General features: G+C 51.0%; 2 protein-coding genes across 5 annotated transcripts; one reads left to right on the forward strand and one right to left on the reverse strand.

The window, feature by feature from the left end:
- The first annotated feature begins 394 nt into the window (after positions 1–394).
- Positions 395–8,230, forward strand: ZDHHC4 (zDHHC palmitoyltransferase 4). Of its 2 annotated transcripts, none has more exons than XM_088174180.1 (7): positions 395–529; positions 1,453–1,582; positions 3,927–4,000; positions 5,127–5,305; positions 5,395–5,520; positions 6,295–6,539; positions 7,403–8,230. In XM_088174180.1, exons 2-7 carry the CDS (start codon positions 1,460–1,462, stop codon positions 7,685–7,687), a joined length of 1,032 nt encoding a protein of 343 aa, XP_088030306.1. In that variant the 5' UTR covers positions 395–529; positions 1,453–1,459; the 3' UTR covers positions 7,688–8,230. The 2 variants fall into 2 exon arrangements, with proteins under 2 accessions (XP_088030306.1, XP_014741952.1); XM_014886466.2 differs by lacking the exon at positions 395–529 and adding an exon at positions 721–766.
- E4F1 (E4F transcription factor 1) lies at positions 6,461–16,986 on the reverse strand. Of its 3 annotated transcripts, none has more exons than XM_088174178.1 (14): positions 16,836–16,986; positions 16,310–16,449; positions 16,082–16,178; positions 15,269–15,474; positions 14,942–15,062; positions 14,530–14,682; positions 13,903–14,069; positions 13,383–13,607; positions 12,977–13,085; positions 12,196–12,413; positions 11,206–11,404; positions 10,434–10,594; positions 9,637–9,699; positions 6,461–9,458 (listed from the first exon to the last, which is right to left on the reverse strand). In XM_088174178.1, exons 1-14 carry the CDS (start codon positions 16,969–16,971, stop codon positions 9,108–9,110), a joined length of 2,346 nt encoding a protein of 781 aa, XP_088030304.1. In that variant the 5' UTR covers positions 16,972–16,986; the 3' UTR covers positions 6,461–9,107. The 3 variants fall into 3 exon arrangements, with proteins under 3 accessions (XP_088030304.1, XP_088030303.1, XP_014741849.2); XM_088174177.1 differs by having other exon boundaries at positions 12,977–13,082; positions 13,383–13,610; XM_014886363.2 differs by having other exon boundaries at positions 13,383–13,610.
- Between the last annotated feature and the right edge of the window lie 43 nt (positions 16,987–17,029).

The raw sequence follows: 17,029 nt of genomic DNA on the forward strand, positions 1-17,029 counted from the left end.
CCAGCATCCAGCACTGCATCCTGCACTGCATCCAGTGCTGAATCCTGCACTACATCCAGCGCAGCATCCAGTGCAGCATCCTGCACAGCATCCAGCGCTAAATCCTGCGCTGAATCCTGCACTACATCCAGCGCTGCATTCAGTGCAGCGTCCAGTGCAGCAGCCTGCACAGCGTCCAGCGCAGCATCTTGCACTGCATCCAGCGCTGCATTCAGTGCAGCATCCAGCGCTGCATCCTGCTCAACATCCAGCAGAGCATCCAGCGCTGCATCCTGCGCGCTCCCACCGCATCCATCCTCGCCCAGGTGGGAGCCGCCAGGTGCGGCAACGAACCCCCCTCACCTGGGACAGGGTGGGACGAGGAGGATCCAGGTGACAAGAGAATATCGTGCTCAGATTTTTGCTTTAGAGACTTTACCAAAGGAATTCACGAAGGGATTTTTGGCGATTCCTAAGGATGGGCCGGGGCAGTGGGTGGCGATGCTGTGTGAGGACGGGAGCAGCGCAGCAGCCGCACGGGGCTCACACGGTAACGAGAGCGCGGCAGCTCCGGCATTCACAGAGGGATTTCAGCGATGGGGTTTTTTTGTTTTGTTTTGGGGTTTTTTTACGGCTTTGTCGCTGCTCGGGGCTGTGGCGGGGCCCGGTTCCCTGCCCGGTTCCCTGCCCGGTTCCGCCGCGGCGCCGGAGGGCGCTGGAAGCGCCGGGCAAGGCCGGGCAGGGCAGGGCCGAGCGGCGCCGCTTCCGCAGAGCCGGGCAGGGCCGGGTAGGGCCGGGCAGGGCTGAGCAGGGTCAGGCCAGGCCGAACAGAGCCGGGCCAGGCTGGGCAGGGCAAGGCCGGGCCGAGCAGAGCCGGGTCAGGCTGGGCCGAGCCTTCCGCAGGGACGCGGCTGCTCCGGGACCTGTCCCGCGGTGACCCCCGGGGCTGGAGCGTGTCCAGGGAAGGGAATGGGGCTGGAGAATTCCTGAGAGAGCTGGGAAGGGCTCAGTCTGGAGAAAAGGGGGATCAAAGGGGATCTTGTACAACTCCCTGACAGGAGGGGACAGCCAGAGGGAATTTGGGATCTGCTCCCAGGGAACAGGGACAGGAGGAGAGGGAACAGCTTCAAACTGTGCCAGGGGAGGTTCAGCTTGGACATCAGGAGGAATTTCCCCATGGAAGGGGTGGTCGGGCTTTGGAACTGCCCACGCGGGGTTGGAGTGCCCATCCCTGGAGGTGCCCAAGGAGTTTCTGGATGTGGCATTCACAGGGCTGGGGACAGGGCACAGCTTGGACTGGGTGGGCTTGGAAGTTTTTTCCAGCCTAAAGGATTTTGGGATTCTGTGTTTGCACCTTGGCTCCCACAGAGATCAACGAAACACTGCCCTCAGGGCTGGGGCTGCTGCATCCCTGAGCTCAGGGAATGCCAGGATCTGCTGCAGGGACCAAGAGCTGCTCCTGTTCCATTCCAGGCTCGGCATGGACTTCCTGACGCTCTTCCTGATTTACCTGTGCTTCGTGCTCGCCCTCACTGCCCTGCTCTGCCTCTGCTCGGGAAGGAAGGAGAGTTTCCTCACAAGGAGCATCAACAGGGCAAGCCAGGTAAAGCACTGGGCTTCCAGGTAGAGAGTGAACTTCCAGAGGAATGGTCATCTCCTGTTCTGGTAATCTGCCCTGCTTTGTTGTGCTAAAATTAGTGCAACTGCTATATTTGTTCCCAAAAAAAAAAACCAACGTAACAAAACAAAAATCCAGCATGTCTGGTTAGAGTGATAATCTATTTCATCCTGTTTGAATGTCTGCTCTCAAGGAAGTGGGATAGGAAGCAGAAATACACTTTCTTTGAGATGATTAAATCCTGCCCAAGCAGATAATAAAAATCATTTGGGTCCCACAGCTCCTGTGCCTTGTCTGGGGTGAGGATGGAGCTTCTGACCAAGCCAAAAGCACCTTCCTCAGTAACGCCACAACACAACTTTGAAAAATTAAATAAGAATCAGGCCCCAGGAATTTGCAGTTTTGTGGTATTGGCTGCTGTCATCGAGAGGAAAAAGGTGGAGGAGGTTTGAGGATTAAAATAGGGAGAGAATTATAAGTGGTGGTAGATATTTTAGGGGAAGCTCTTTAATGTGTGTACTAATGCTGCAGGCTCTTGTTCACTAAGAAAGAGGCAGGAATGAAGAGCTTTAAAAGAGGATTAAGAATTGGCATTTTATTGTAAAAACAGGGAATTGGAAAAGCACCAGTTCATTTTTCTGTCTGTTGGGCTGTGTCTGAATGAAAAGGAAAATAAAAAAAAGCTGTAATACTCCTGGAAGGCAGAGGATGAGGGAATTATCACTTAAATTGTAAATTATATTTAATGCTGTTCACAGGAGTTCAGACAGATTTTTTTATTACTGGTGTTATACTTTCATTTGGTTTATAGACACACTGTGCAGAGAAATTGATTTTTTTCCCCCATATCTTAATAGCTGTTGCTGTGAAGTGTTTAAACAGCAGCAGTTAAATTACTGCTGTGCTATAAGCCACTGTCTGGAGGAATCTAATCAATACTTGTGCCTGGGAAATAAATGTGAATTTAATCAATATTTTACCTGGGATATAAATACAGGCAATGCTGTATGTAAGGTCACAATGTAAGATAAATTATTACAGGATAAGGACCAATACAATACAAACCCCAGAATATCAGAAGGGTCTGAAGCTCTTAGAGAGTGTCCAAAGGATGGACATGAGGGTGGTGAAGGGCCTGGAGGAGGAGCTGAGGGCACTTGGCATTAGCCTGCAGTGTGTTGAGGTTTCCTGCAGGTTCTTTTCTGCTGGGTTGTGTTTCTTCTTACAGCACACTTGATTAAAAAAAAACAACTTCTTTTTACAAACACTTGTCCCTCAAACTGCCGAGCTGAGACTTACCAGTTCACACCAAAATATTTAGCATCTTCTCAGCTCCACATATGCTTTTTGCCTCATGGTCTTTCACATCTGAGGCAAGAAGCTCTCACTGCATATTTTCCTTGCATGTCAGCTTGAAATAGGCTCAGGCACTCTAATTCCTGTGCTGTGTTGCTATAGAGATCTGCCAGCTCGGAGTCAGACAATTCCACGGGCTCAGCCCTGGCTCAGGGCGTCACTCAATGAGCACGGGCAGGTTCCTTCCTCAGCACGTCGAGCTGGGCTTGAAAGGGCAATTAGACATGGAGCCATGGGGCTGGATCAGAGCTGCAGCTGGAGAAACTGGATTTTTTGGGGTTTGGCTGGCTCGTGGATGTTTTTTTTTTTCTCTCTTTTCTGGAGGCCACAGGGTTTATCCCTTTGCTTATCTCCCCTTGATCTGTCAGATGGGCTGATGGAGCATATTGTAGCTGAGGAATTGCTCAGTTCTATCCCCTGCTTAACCCAGCCCCACCCCACACCACCCTAAGCTCCTTAGAACTTTCACACATTAACCCAGATATGTTTGTTTGGGCCTGGGGGGCTCCCAGGAATATTGGAACGTCAGTCCCATGTGGAAAACCCCAGCAGCATTCCTGCCTCTCTTCTTTCTCCATAGAAAGGGGGGTCAGGCATTGGAACTGCCCAGGGAGGTTTGGAGTCCCCATCCCTGGAGGTGTCCAAGCAAGGACTGGAGGTGGCACTGAGTGCTCTGGGCTGGGGACAAGGTGGGGATTTGGCACAGGTGGGACTCGAGGAACTGGAAGGGCTTTTCCAACCTTAGTGATTCCAGGATTCTGTGACTCTGTGTGCTATGGTTGGATTTTATGATCTTGAAGGTCTCCTGCACCTTTGATTCTGTGGTGAGAAGCTCAGATGCCCCTCAGAGCCTCCTCCCTGGTGCTGTGGCTGTGCAGCTCCAGAGCTGAGGGATGAGGGACTTGTGCTTAAATCTGAGCTTGGCCCGAGGCAGCAGTGATGGCCAGGTAACACAGAGCATCATTTCCCTCAGGTGCTGTCACTGGTGATCCCCACCCAGCTGCAGAGGGTGACACACCAGGCACTGCACAGGCTCTTCCACACAAGGTATTGCACTTTTATACCTTTGGCATTGTTTTTTACTCCTATTTCTGGTTACTATTGGCATCTCCTGCCACCATCAGAGCTCCCAGTGTGATCCTTAGATATTCTGTCTCCATTTGGAATGCCTGTCAGGGATTAAAGATTCTCTCTGAGGTTTGCCACGCTGTTGTCTCTCCCTTCCTTGTCATTGTTTGGAGGGTGGTACCCTGAAATGTTTGAACATATTGACAGATGAGGATAATGTGGCTCAGTGACAGATGTTGGTCACACTGGTGGGATCCTGCATGCCCACAGGAATTACCACAGCCTCCCTGGCAGCTGCAGATGGAGTCAGACAGACTCTCAGTCTCCATCCTCTCCCTCAAATCCCATTAGTCTCAGTCCAGCAGCTTGGATGTCCAGGTGGCTGAGGGGGAAGCTGCACAGCTGCCAGTGTTCAGCCTGCTGGATTCAGGTGGATTTTGTATGTCTGTAAACTCTGGTGCCTCAGGAATGATTTAAATACCTTTTCTCTGGGGACAGCAGCTCGGTGTGACAGTGACTTCAGGGCTGGAAATCTGCAGCTGTGTTGTGAGTGCTGGGCTGGTTTTGTGCCTGTTCTGCTGATGCTCTACTCTAAAAGCCTGAGAACAGAGAGGTGACACTCTCAGGGGACACTGGGATTCTCCACAGACTCTGCAACTGGTGTTCACCACTGCCCACCTCCTGCCACCCTTATTTTCTAACAGCTGGTTATATTACTGCAGAGTTTTTAAGATTATTTTGGGTGATTTTTCTTTGCTTTCAGAGTAGCAAATGTATTCTGGCAGAATGTTTTGTGGCCTATTGCTGTGGCATATTTTGTCAGCAGCAAGTGATTATAAGACTTTGTACTGACAGGGAAAAAAATCCAAAGGACATGTGAATAAAGCAGGGAATTTAGCTGACATATTTAAAGGAGTATATGTGGGAAGAAGAGAAGGAGAAGCCAGTGGATGGAGAAAACACTATTAATATGCAATCCAAGCTGGCCTGAAAACCTAAAAGAGGTGTCTCCTTGCATTTGGAAAGTCTTTGATCACCTCTGAGTGTACTTGACCTGTTAATCAGGATGCTGAGTATTAAATAGACTGTCCCCTTTCCTTTGCAGGAGCTGTTTGTTTATGGTCCTGCACGTAGCCCTGCAGGCTGCAGTGTTTGGGGAATACACCTGGGAAGTGTTTGTGTACTGCTGGGAGCTGCAGTTCCACCTCGTGCTGCTACTCCTGCCCTACCTGCTGCTGGCTGGGAACCTGGGCTGCTTCCTGCTCTGCTCCCGGGCCAATCCTGGTAACATCATGCTCGTGCTCTTTGAAAATTGAAAAAAAAAAAACGCTAAAAATCCCATTTTTCAGTTCTTTTTCTTGTCTCTTTTGCAGGTACAGTGACAAAATCCAATGCTGCATCCCTGGTTAAGGTTTATGCCTACGATGGGGTGTTGTTTCAGAGAGGCCTCGTGTGTCCCACGTGCACTGTGGAGAAGCCAGCCAGGTCCAAGCACTGCAGTAAGGATCTGGAATCCCTTGATAACCATGACAGTAAGACCTTCCCAAAGGAGTTCTCCCTCAGGAGCTGCAGTTCCCACTACAGCTGTTCTGTTACCAGCTCAGTGCTCACAGGGCTGTGTTTGTTTTCCTGGGGTCCCAGGTCACAGCTGCATTTGTCCATCCGTGGAGCTGGTTGGGTGCTGTTTCTTCTCCCAGAAATTACCAGTTCTGAGGGATAATTCATGGTCAGGAATGGCTGAGCTTTGTGAGCAGCTGGAATTTAAATTAGAAATTATCACCTGTCAGGACATCAGATCAAGATTTTGTGTTTCATAGTCACAGAATCCTGTAATGGTTTGGGCTGGGAGGGATCTTTAAAGCCCATCTTGTCACCCCCTGCCAGGGGCAGGGACACCTTCCACTATCCCAGGGTGCTCCAAGCCCTGTCCAGCCTGACCCAGAACACTGCCAGGGATGAGAAGTCCACCACCTCTTTTTATCATCTAAAATAAAGGTGGGAGCTACAGTCTCAACCTTTCAGGTGCTTTGCCAGGCAGTGCTGTCAGAGAAACCAAAGTCTTGGAGCTGCAGTCTTGGTGAATAAGAGCAAATGGAATAGATTTTTTTTTTCTTAGGATACACAATTGAATTTATTTGCTTCAAAAGCTGCCAGCTAAACCCTGACTGCAACTCCCACATACCTTCAGCTTAAAAAAAACCCCACGTTAAAGATCAAACTGCTTACTTAAAAATGAAGTGCCAAGACACTTGTTTTGCCCCTGCCTCCTCGAGGTGTGTGCAGGACGTGTGTGCATCGCTTTGACCACCACTGTGTGTGGGTCAACAACTGCATCGGGGCCTCCAACGCTGCTGTGTTCCTGCTGTACCTGCTGTCCCTGACGGCCACAGCAGGGGCTGTGGCTGCTGTCACTGCTGCTTTCCTCATCCACGTGCTGCTGCTCTCTGACATCATGCACAGTACCTACCTGGATGCCCAGGGACAGGAGCACCCCGTGGAGATTCCCTTCCTCGTCCAGGTCAGTTCACAGAATTCACAGAATTCAAAGACTCGCTGGGTTGGAGGAGACCTTCAAGATCATCAAGTCCAACCCAACCCAACACCTCAACTAAACCACAGCACCCAGTGCCACATCCAGTGTTTCTTAAACACATCCAAGGATGGTGACTCCACCACCTCCCCAGGCAGACCATTCCAGTACTTGATCATTCTTCCTGTGAAAAACTTTTTCCTAATATCCAGTCTAATTTTCCCTTGACACAGCTTGAGACTGTCCTCTCATTCTGTCAGTGCTGCCTGGAGAAAGAGACCAACCCCAGCTGACCACAGCCACCTTTCAGGGAGCTGTAAGGGTGATAAGGTCACCCCTGAGTCTCCTTTTCTCCAGGCTGAACAACCCCAGCTCCCTCAGCTGTTCCTCACAGGCCTTGTGTTCCAAGTCCATGCTATAAAATGTCCAGTCTCACACTTTGCTGTCAGGAATGATGTCCTGTTCCCCCAGCATGCAGGGTTTTGAGACAGGCTGCAGGCTTTTAGCTGTTTTACACATATAACTAGATTTAGAAAACTGCTGTTTCTGAATGCTTTAAAAATGGGGGATTTTTCTCACAGCACTTCCCATCCTACAGATTGCTGTCTCCAAGATCTGTCACTCAGATGTGGTTGATAGAGAAGGAATTTACATTCCAATGACCAGCTGATGTAGTAAAGTTTAGGAAGCAGCTGAGGTGCCTTTGTGAAGGTTTTAAAGCAGGACACAGCACCCTGGAATGCAGATACAGTCCCATGTGCACATGGATGTGCATTCCAGCTGGGGTTGTGCAGTGCTCACAGGATTCAACCCTCCCATATATTTTAACTTATTTTTCTCTTTCTCTGCAGCACCTTTTCTTGACTTTCCCCAGGATTGTCTTCATGCTGGGGTTTGTCATCCTGCTCACACTCGTCCTGGGGGGATACTGCTCCTTCAGTCTGTATCTGGCTCTCACCAACCAAACCACCAATGAATGGTGCAAATCCCGAAGATTTGGGGGTTCCCCCCATCTCCTCTCACAGCCTCAGGACAGACCTCTTGTCTACAAAAACATTTATTCTAAAGGGATCTGGAGGAATTTAAAGGAAATCTTTAACCCTCCTACAGTGTTGGAAAGGAAGAAGAAAACATGAAGATATGATTGTTTCTCTGGGCATTTTTAAATGTTTTCTAAGACTTTAGTTCAGCTAAACCTTGGATGCCCCAGAGAGATTTTGGAACAAGATTACTGCAGAACTCACATATTGGTGCCTCTCAGCTGAGTCCATCTTCCCAAAGTGAATCTTTCTCTCTGGGAAGTGCTAACACAGAGCTCCTGTGAATTTTGAGGGAGCAGCATCTTTTTGTGAGTATCATTCTTTGGGAAATAATTAACCCATGACTGTTAACAATGACTACAACAGGTTGTGTGTATTTAGCTGAGAAAATGATTTCTGGCAGGATCTTACCTGCAGAAACCATGTCCTACTGCAGCTTTGAAGCATTAACTTCAGGAAGGAAATTAAAGTGTCCCTGTTCTCCTCTCCTTCCAGAAATTCTTCTGTTCGAGTATAATAGAAGAGAAATTGGAAAAAATTATGTAAGAACTTTAAATAATTTTATTTTTAAAAATGTATTTATTTACATGCCGAATCTGTACAATATGCAATTAAAAATCCATATATGGTTTAAAAAAACCAAATTCCTATACAATATGGCTTTCCAGCCCCCAGGCTGGCTCTCAGAGCAGCCTGGCTGGCATTGCAGGGTACAATGATGCATTTCATAGACCAGTACATAAGGCTACTTGTCCAGGATATCAAAGAAAAGAGAAATACTGCAGTACCATGCCTTGGGAGGCCTGAAGGAGTGAGGTTAAAGGCATGAGAGTGTTTCAGTGGTGCTCAACACACACCACAACTCCTTAGGTTTGGTTTTCTCAACTTGTTTTAAATGCATATATTTAAATAATCCCTTGTGAGACCCTACATATTTGCTACACTTTCTGGATCCTTTAAAAAACCAGACCACTGCTGTCCAGTGGGCAGAGGGGGCTGATTCCCAAAGATCTTCTTTAATTCGAGGCTGCTGTACAGAATACTGAGTGCCACTTGTGACCTGTCAGTCTCCTCAGTGGGACCAGGCCAAGGCTTTAACTCCTGGTATTGGTTTCAGACTGAGAACTAAGTTTAAGACTCGAGCCTGCCCTTTCTTGTTTTAGGTCTATCTTGTCCCATTTTAGGCCTGCACTATCTTTAGGCCTGTCCTGTCTCTTTCTAGGCCTGCCATTTTGGGCATGCCTTGCCTTGTTTTAGGCCTTGTCCCATTTTAGGCATGCACTGTCCAGTTTTGGGGCTGCACTGTCCCGTTTTGGGCCTGGCCTGTCCCGTTTTGGGCCTGCCCCATTTTGGGCCTGCCCTATGCTGTTTTAGGCCCACACTACCCCATTCTGGGCCTGCCCCATCCCATGAAGCCACTTCCCTCCAGAACATTCCCCGTTGCTCTCTGGGCAGCCCCAGAGCCCAGGCCAGCCCCAGGCTGGAGCAGCCAAGGCCGTTTGCAGCAGCCCCTCCCTCACACGATCACGGTCTGCACCTCCACGTCTCCCTCCTGCGCGGCGGCGATCACGAACTCCCCGGCGTGCTCCATGATCTCGATGTCCTCGGACGCCACCATGGTGACGGTGGCCTCCTGCGCGGCCAGCCCGCTGCCGTCGGTGGCCAGCACGGCGCCGTCGCCGATGGCCGAGGCCAGGGTCATGGCCACCTGCTCGGTGAGGCTCTCGGGAGTGGCGATGGTGATGGTGTCGGCGGCGTCGGCGGCCGCGCCGCCCTCGGCCACGGTGACGTTCTGCACGATGATCTGGTGGCCCGAGTTGGCCTGGTTCACGATCTGCTGCACCACCTTCATGATGTGGCTGTCGACCTGCGAGGGGACAGGGGGCTGCACTGATCTTGTTGCATTTACTGGGAGAATTAAGAATAATTATCGCTGCAGAGGGGCCTGCCAACCACAGCTCTGCATTCCAAGCTGCTCCAGGTGTTCACCCCAGGAACAGGCTCTGCAGTGTGTCACCCCTCCTGTCACTGAAGGGCTGCTTTACCTCGTGTCTTGTTCCTTCTATTATTTCAGTAGCTTCGCTGGTCTCCATGTCTTCAGTAGAAGTCTGAAAGACAAAATAAGACGATTCCCTTTCTTGGTTCTCATAAAAAAGAATTTTATCACCAAGATATAATTCATTAAGACCTTTTACACAAGTTTTTCTGTTCCCCCCACATGCAGTAGCTACTCCAAAGACAACTCTTTGACATTCCCTCCCAATCCCATTATCAGGAACTACTTAAAATGAATGCACAATGTTCACAAATAACTGAAAGAGAATGTCCTCCCTCAGCAGGATTCGGCCAAGCAGCAGATTTTTCTCCTACTGGAGAAAAACTACAGCAGCACTCAATAATTGAGCTGTGTTACCTTGCTGGGATGAGAACTGACTCTGTGTGACAGAGGGGAGAAATACAGAATTCATTGCTTTTGGCAACCTCTGTTAGAAACAACAGAGATTATCTGGGACAAAAGTAAGATAAATAGAAATGGTAGGAAAATAGGAGGGAAAGCTGAAGTGAGCTTGTGAGGGCCTAAAATCTGGTGTGCTCAGAAATTCTCAGGCTCAGCCTCCTGCTAAACCACTGTTAGTCTCCCCTTTGGGGAGGGTGGGGAAGCTCCAAATGCTTTCCTTCCAAGCAAGGCTAATCCCACTGACTCCTGGGGCCATGCAGGCAGGGCAGAGCCTGTCTTACCTTCTCCCAAAAGCTTGGAGCAGGAACATGAACAACTGCAGAGTTTTTCCTCACCAAATCCTGTGCTAAATTCCCAAAGAGCAGGCTGGCTGCCCTTTCTCACCTCGATGATGTATTCCTGGGTGTCTGCCACCACCGAGGAAAACTCCACCAGAACCGTGTGCGGATCTTCTGAAAGGACTGTGGCTGCCAAGTTGTCAGCAGACTGACTCTCCTCTGACACTATCACTTCTTCCACCTCTTTCATAGCAAGGAGGCAGCCACCTGCATGGAATTCCAGAAAAAACATCATTTTTTGTGACCATCTCCAATAGCAGCTGGAAGATGCTACGCAGCACCAGCAAGGGGATGCCATGGACAAGTGACCAGCGTCACTTGAGGGCCTCTTGGCCCACCAGGACAAGCCAAGGAACATCCCAGAAGAGCCCACATGACACCAGGAGCAGAGCACTTCTCCAGTGCAATTCCAAACACCACATGGGTATATTCAGGTGGTAAAACCACTCAGGGTTTTCCAAGCTATGTGTGAAGAATATACAGGAGGATTTGGGTATATTTTAAATCGCTGGTCTTTTCTGCTGATATATCTCAGTATCTCCGACAAAATTCCATTTTTTCCTCCAGTAAACTTGTATTATTCCTTTGGAATAACACCATCAGCACTACCTGAAGAAGTCTGGAAATCCCTGCTTAGCAGCTAAAGGAGAAGCAAATCCAGTGCAACTAATCCCACCAAACCAGATTATCGGTGAGAACTTTACTCAGACATTTCCCTCCCAGAACATCTCCACTTCCACACAGGCCATTAGACCCATCCTCAGCACCATTCCCACCCGGGCCAGGGGTCAGCCTGCTCAAATGCCAGCCCTGCTCACCTTTGGTTTTGAGGTGCCTGTTGAGGGTGCCGTGCTCGGCGAAGCCACGCCCGCACTTGTAGCACTTGAAGGGTTTTTCGCCGGTGTGGTGGCGGATGTGGCGCACCAGGGATCCCTTCTCCCGGAACCCCCGGCTGCAGAACTGGCACACGTAGGGCTTGTCCTCCAGGTGGGTACGGAAATGCACCTGCTGGGCGTTCTGCACACACAGGGAGGCAAGGGAAGGGCTCAGAAGGGACGTGGCTGAATCGTGGATGCAGGGTTTCAGGTGCCAGGGTGGAACTCAATGTCTTTTATAGGACACAAGGGTGGTTTTCTTGGGTGGTGGTTTAGGAATGGTACTCCCCAAGTCAGTGCTTTCACTAAGACTCTCAAACCATGAACCACTCCTCTCCCCTCCCTCGCCCCCTCCCCTTACAGTGGGCTGGAGAAGAGCATTGGAGGCACAAAAGGTGAAGATCATGGACTGAGATAAGAACAATTTACCAGGAACAAGATAAAACAGCACTACTGATGACAGGGTACAAGGAAGAGGTGAGCAATTCACCTGCCCTGATAACAGACAGAAGGAACTCCTTTCCCCCACACCAGAACATTCTGGCCATGTGCCCTCCGGGCTACTGCAAAAATTAACCCTGGCCTGGCCAGAACCACGATACTGTTATTATGTATTTGTTCCATACATGAAGAAATTTCTTTAGAAATGTGATGGTTTTACCAGGGAATTTCAGATTACAGATTCACTGAATGGTTGAGGTTGGAAAGAACCTTAAGGAACATCTCGTTCCAACCCCCTGCCACGGGCAGGGACACCTTTCATTATCCCAGGCTGTGGACAGTGAACCCCACCCCCAATTGCCTTGGACACTTCCAGGGATGGAAGAGACATCCGTAAGAGGCAGGCGAGCTGACACTTCGCTCTTTGAGGAGCAAAGCCTCCTACCCCGTGCCAAAGCCTGGCTCTGGGGAGGTTTTGTGAGGGGATCCCACCTTGGTCTTGTAGCGTTTGCCACACTTGGGGCAGGCGTAGGGCCGCTCGTCCGAGTGCACGCGCCGGTGCCCCTTGACGTGGGCGATGGTCTTGTAGAGCTTCCCGCACTCCCCGCAGCGGAACCGCCGCTCGTTCACGTGCACCTCCTGGTGCTTCTTCAGCAGGTAACCCTTGGTGAACTCCTTGCCACACTCCTCACACTTGAAAGGTTTGTATTCTGGAGGGATGGAGAGAAAAATGTGTGGTTGATGCAAGGCAACCCGCAGCACAAGGATCTGGTACAGGTGGAAGTGAATGGTTACAAAAAACAACCTGGAGAAGGAGAAGGATTGTATTGTCAACCACATGTGTGGGTTTTCACAGAACCCCAAAATAGCTGGGGCCTCTGGTCATCATCCAGTCCAGCCCCCTGCCCAGGCAGGGTCACCTGGAGCAGGTGGCACAGGAACGTGTCCAGGTGGGTTTGGGATGTCTCCTGAGGGAGACTCCACACCCTCCAGGCTCTGCCATGTCAGGGCTCTGCTCTTGCCTCTGTCATGGAAAGAGCTTCTTCCTCATGTCGGGGTGGAACTTGCTGTGTTTGAGTTTCTGGCCACTGCTCCTCATCCTGTCCCTGAGCAGAGTCTGGCACCATCCTCTGACACCCCTGGAGGGATTTGTATGGATTGAGGGGATCCCCTCAGCCTTCCATTCTCCAGACTGACCAGGCCCAGCTCCTGCAGTCTTTCCTCATCAGAGGAGCTGTACAAGGCTGCCACAGCAGCCCCAGCAGCACTTTACCTGTGTGACTCTTGCTGTGAGTTTCCAGGGCAGCAGCTTCATTGAAGGCTTCATTACAGTGAGAGCAATTATAACGTTTGTACCCGTTGGTTCTTTCTGCAGGTGTCTGCTGGAGAGAAAATGGGAAAAACTCTTTTTTTTTTTTTTGTACTGGTGTTTCCAGTTAGGATTACTACCCACATTCCCAATTAACACTCCAACTTGAATAGGAAAGAGATCTGCTGTGGAAAGAGACAGCAGGTGTGTGAAGTACCATTTCCCTTAAATCACACCTGCACAATGTAACTAAAACCTGACACAAAGCCACAGGCATGGCACAGACATGTGAGGACAACAGTGCTGCCCACAACCAAATATAAACAAGGAAAGTTAAAAAAATTCATCAGTTGATGGAATACAAACATACAGACTCTGCTCCTTCCAGTTTAGCACACTGCTCCCCACACGGCTCCTCTTCTACTTCCACCCCTTTGTTTTCCAGCTCTTCTGGAGCAGCTGCCACAGGTTCATCCTGCTTCTGCACCTCCTCCACAGCCACTCTCTCAATGACAATTCCTGAATTCCTCATGGCCTGCCTCAGCAGGTTCTCACTGTTCACTTCCCCCTCGCAGGGCAGCTCCTCAGGATGTGGCTGCTGAAGGAACAAAGAGAAAGTTTGGCACAGCAAATCCACAATTTTTTACAGCAACACTGCTGCGAGGGTCAGTCTCTCTGGGGTGTCCAGTGCTGTGCTATGGGGTTGAAAGATCAACCAGGGAATTCCTTGGGCTGAGGAGGAAGATGAGGTGGATCTGTACAAGGGATGACAAGCCCACACAGAAACCAACCAAGGTTCATTCCACACTCAGATTTACTGTCAATGCCCAAGAGGTGAAATGTTCTTTGCATAAAGCACACCGAGGGTGTTTGAGACAAACAGCACTCACATCTGGCTCCAGGGGTTTTGCATCCACCACAGGAAGTTCCTGCATCTGGACATGGACTTCATGGAGCACGTTGCCTTTTGCATCTGTCACGAGGTGGATGACAGGGGAGGCCTCGATGGATTCGCTCGCTATCGAGGACATTGTGTCTGTGTTGGAGCTGCAGGATCCTGCAAGGAATGAAATGCACCCCTCAGAAACTCCCTGTGCCCTAAAAAATCTGCCTTAGAGCACAAGGTGCCTGTTAACACCACCTTTGTACCAGATTCTCAAACATTCCCGAGTTCACACTCGGCTTTAAGGTAATAGCTTTGCTCTATAAATTACTTTTTTGCTGGTATAAAAAATAGGAACTCAAAACCACGGGAATATTTTTTATCATAAATAAGAATCGTGGAATGGCTTGGGTTGGAAGAGCTCTTACAGGTCATCCAACCCCCTGCCATGGGCAGAGACACCTTCCAGCGTCTCAAGCTGCTCCAAGCCTTGTCCAGTCTGGCCTCAGACACTTCCAGGGATGGGGCAGCCACAGCTGCTCTGGGCACCCTGGGCCAGAAGGAATTTCTATTCCAAGTGCTGTGAGGGTTTAGCTTTATCAGACAGCAGGCAGGTCCTGGCAGCATCACTGACCTGAAGGCAGATCATCTTTGTTGACAACTATTTCTTTGGTCATGTTGAAGCGGATTTTTTCAGTGCAAGGTGTCAGAGATTTAAGGTGCCGAGTCAAAGCTCCCGATTCCCGGAAGCTTTTCCCACATTTCTTGCATTTGTAAGGTCTTTCATCTGGAAATGACAAGAATCAAAACAACCATATTAAAACCAGGATCAGCTCTGACAGGTGAAAAACATATTGAGCTCTCTACAGCACACGACTGTGCCTATCCTAGAACATTCCACTGCCTCCCAGCACCCCAAATGCTGGGGAGCTCAATGGTCTCAGCTCAGCAAAATATGGGAAGCAGCAAAGAATTCCACTGGAAGGCAAATGGATAACCACAGCCAGCTCCAGTAACAAGGAACTCTTATTCTGGAGAACTCTTACCCGTGTGCCGCCGATGGTGTCGGATCAGAGACCCCTTTGTCCTAAAGGAAGTCCCACAAAGTTTACACTCATAGTCCTTCCTGCTGCTGTGAGTGATCATGTGAGCTTTGAGGATGCTGGCCTAGGGAAAGAATTTCCTTTAAGAGACGTTCCAAGTAGTTTAAAGATTTTACATTTTAGCTGTAAAGAACAACAAGGTTCCTTGTGAAAACAGTACTTCCCTCTGGGAAGCGTGGCAGGCAGTAAAGCACACTGAGTGTTAGGATCTCTTAGTTTACAGCCAGCCTAAAAGGCTCCCTAACCCACAGCAGCAGAGGGGATACTCACAGTTTTAAATGTCTTCTGGCACAGCTCACACACGTATCGCCCCTCCTTGTTCACCTGCAGCTTCACCTTGATCAGCTCGGTGGAAATGTCCTGCTCCTGCTCCTCGGGGCTGCCCTGCTCCTCACTGACCTCCCCATCCACGGGGCCATTGGGGTTCTCAAACACATGGTCTCCTGCTACAATGACCTCTTTGATGTGCCCACTGCCTGGGAAAAGGTGGGGAGACAGTTGGGTTCTTTACAGGCCAGAGCTTTACCCAACAAGCCATTTACTGCTTCAGCATTCCATGCAGGAAGAAGAAAAAAAGATATTTTAAACCTGCAACTCGAGTCTTTGCTACCTTCTCATTATGGCAGCATAAAATGGGCACTTCAGGAACAGAGTTTAATGTCTAATTTGTATTAATTAAGCTGCAGGAGGGTAGATTTAGAATAGATATTGCAAAGGAATTGTTCCCTGTGAAGGCAGGGGGCCCTGGCACAGGGTGCCCAGAGAAGCTGTGGCTGCTCCTGGATCCCTGGCAGTGTCCAAGGCCAGGCTGGACAGGGCTTGGAGCAGCCTGGGACAGTAAAAGGTGTCCCTAAACCTGGCAGGGGTGGCACTGGGTGGGCTTTGAGGTCCCTCCCACCCCATTCCATGACTTTTCCATGACCTGATGGGGGAGGATGGCAGAGCTGACCCAGGGCTGCCTCCCAGAGCTCTGCAGGAAGAGCCTGCCCCAAATCCCAGCGACACAGAGGTGTCACCACCCAACCACAACCCGAAGCCATCAGAAGACACAGGTGAGGGAAAAGGCAGCACCCCAGAGCTCACCTACGATGGCCGAGGCGTTGCTGATCTCCTCTGCTATGGAAGATGCTTCAACAACAATGTGAGCAACAGTTATGGACTCCTCGACAGCAGGAACCACCTGCTGGCACAGAGCACAGAGTTTCAGCAGGCCGTTTCTGCTTGTCTAAGCACACTGCTCCCTCCCCTCCAACCCAACAGACCGTTGCATCCTAATTATTTCCAGCCCCGGCTCGGAGAAGCCGCTGTCACCTTTTGTCCTTCCTGGCCGAGGAGCCCGGCGAGCGCGTCGGGAGGGCGCTGGCAGCCCTTCTGCAGCTTGTGCTGCACGAACTCCTGCAGGGAGCTGAACTCCGACTGGCAGCGCCCGCACTTGTGCACGTCATCCTCATCTGCGGGGGAAAACGCCTTCAGCGGGGCCGGGACACGGCCCCAGGGGATGCGGGATGGGGCCAGGGTGAAGAGAGCACGGTGTGTGCGGTGTGGTCGGTGCAATCCCCGCTCCCCGCTCCGGCGGGGCCACCCCAGCGCACCGGGCACAGCATCGCGTCCAGACGGGCTGGAGCAGCTCCTCAGCCTCTCCCGGCACCGCGGTACACCCAGCACCGCCGCTCTGCCGGCCCGGGGATGCTGGAGGGGAGCGGGGCGATCCCGGCCAGGCACACGGAGACCCCGCCGCCTCCCGCCCCGCTGGCAGCACCGGCCCGGCGCCTGCACCCACCGGGCCGCGCCGCCCCCAGGCCTGGCAGTGCCGACCGGGGCCCTGTGAGGGAGGTACCTTGCTCGCCGAAGGGCGGCGGGAGGCCGATGAGGGCGGTGGAGGGCGCGGGGGGCCCGGAGCCCGCGGCCGCCGCACCCCGGCCCGGCCCGGCCGCTTCTGCCGTAAGCGCCGCCGGCCCCGCGCCCGTTGCCATCGCGGCCCCCGTGTCGCAACGCGCCGCAAGATGGCGGCTTTACGGCCGTGTCGTCATA

The sequence above is a fragment of the Sturnus vulgaris genome, chromosome 16, assembly GCF_052056855.1.
Source record: "Sturnus vulgaris isolate bStuVul1 chromosome 16, bStuVul1.hap1, whole genome shotgun sequence".
NCBI lineage: Eukaryota > Metazoa > Chordata > Aves > Passeriformes > Sturnidae > Sturnus > Sturnus vulgaris.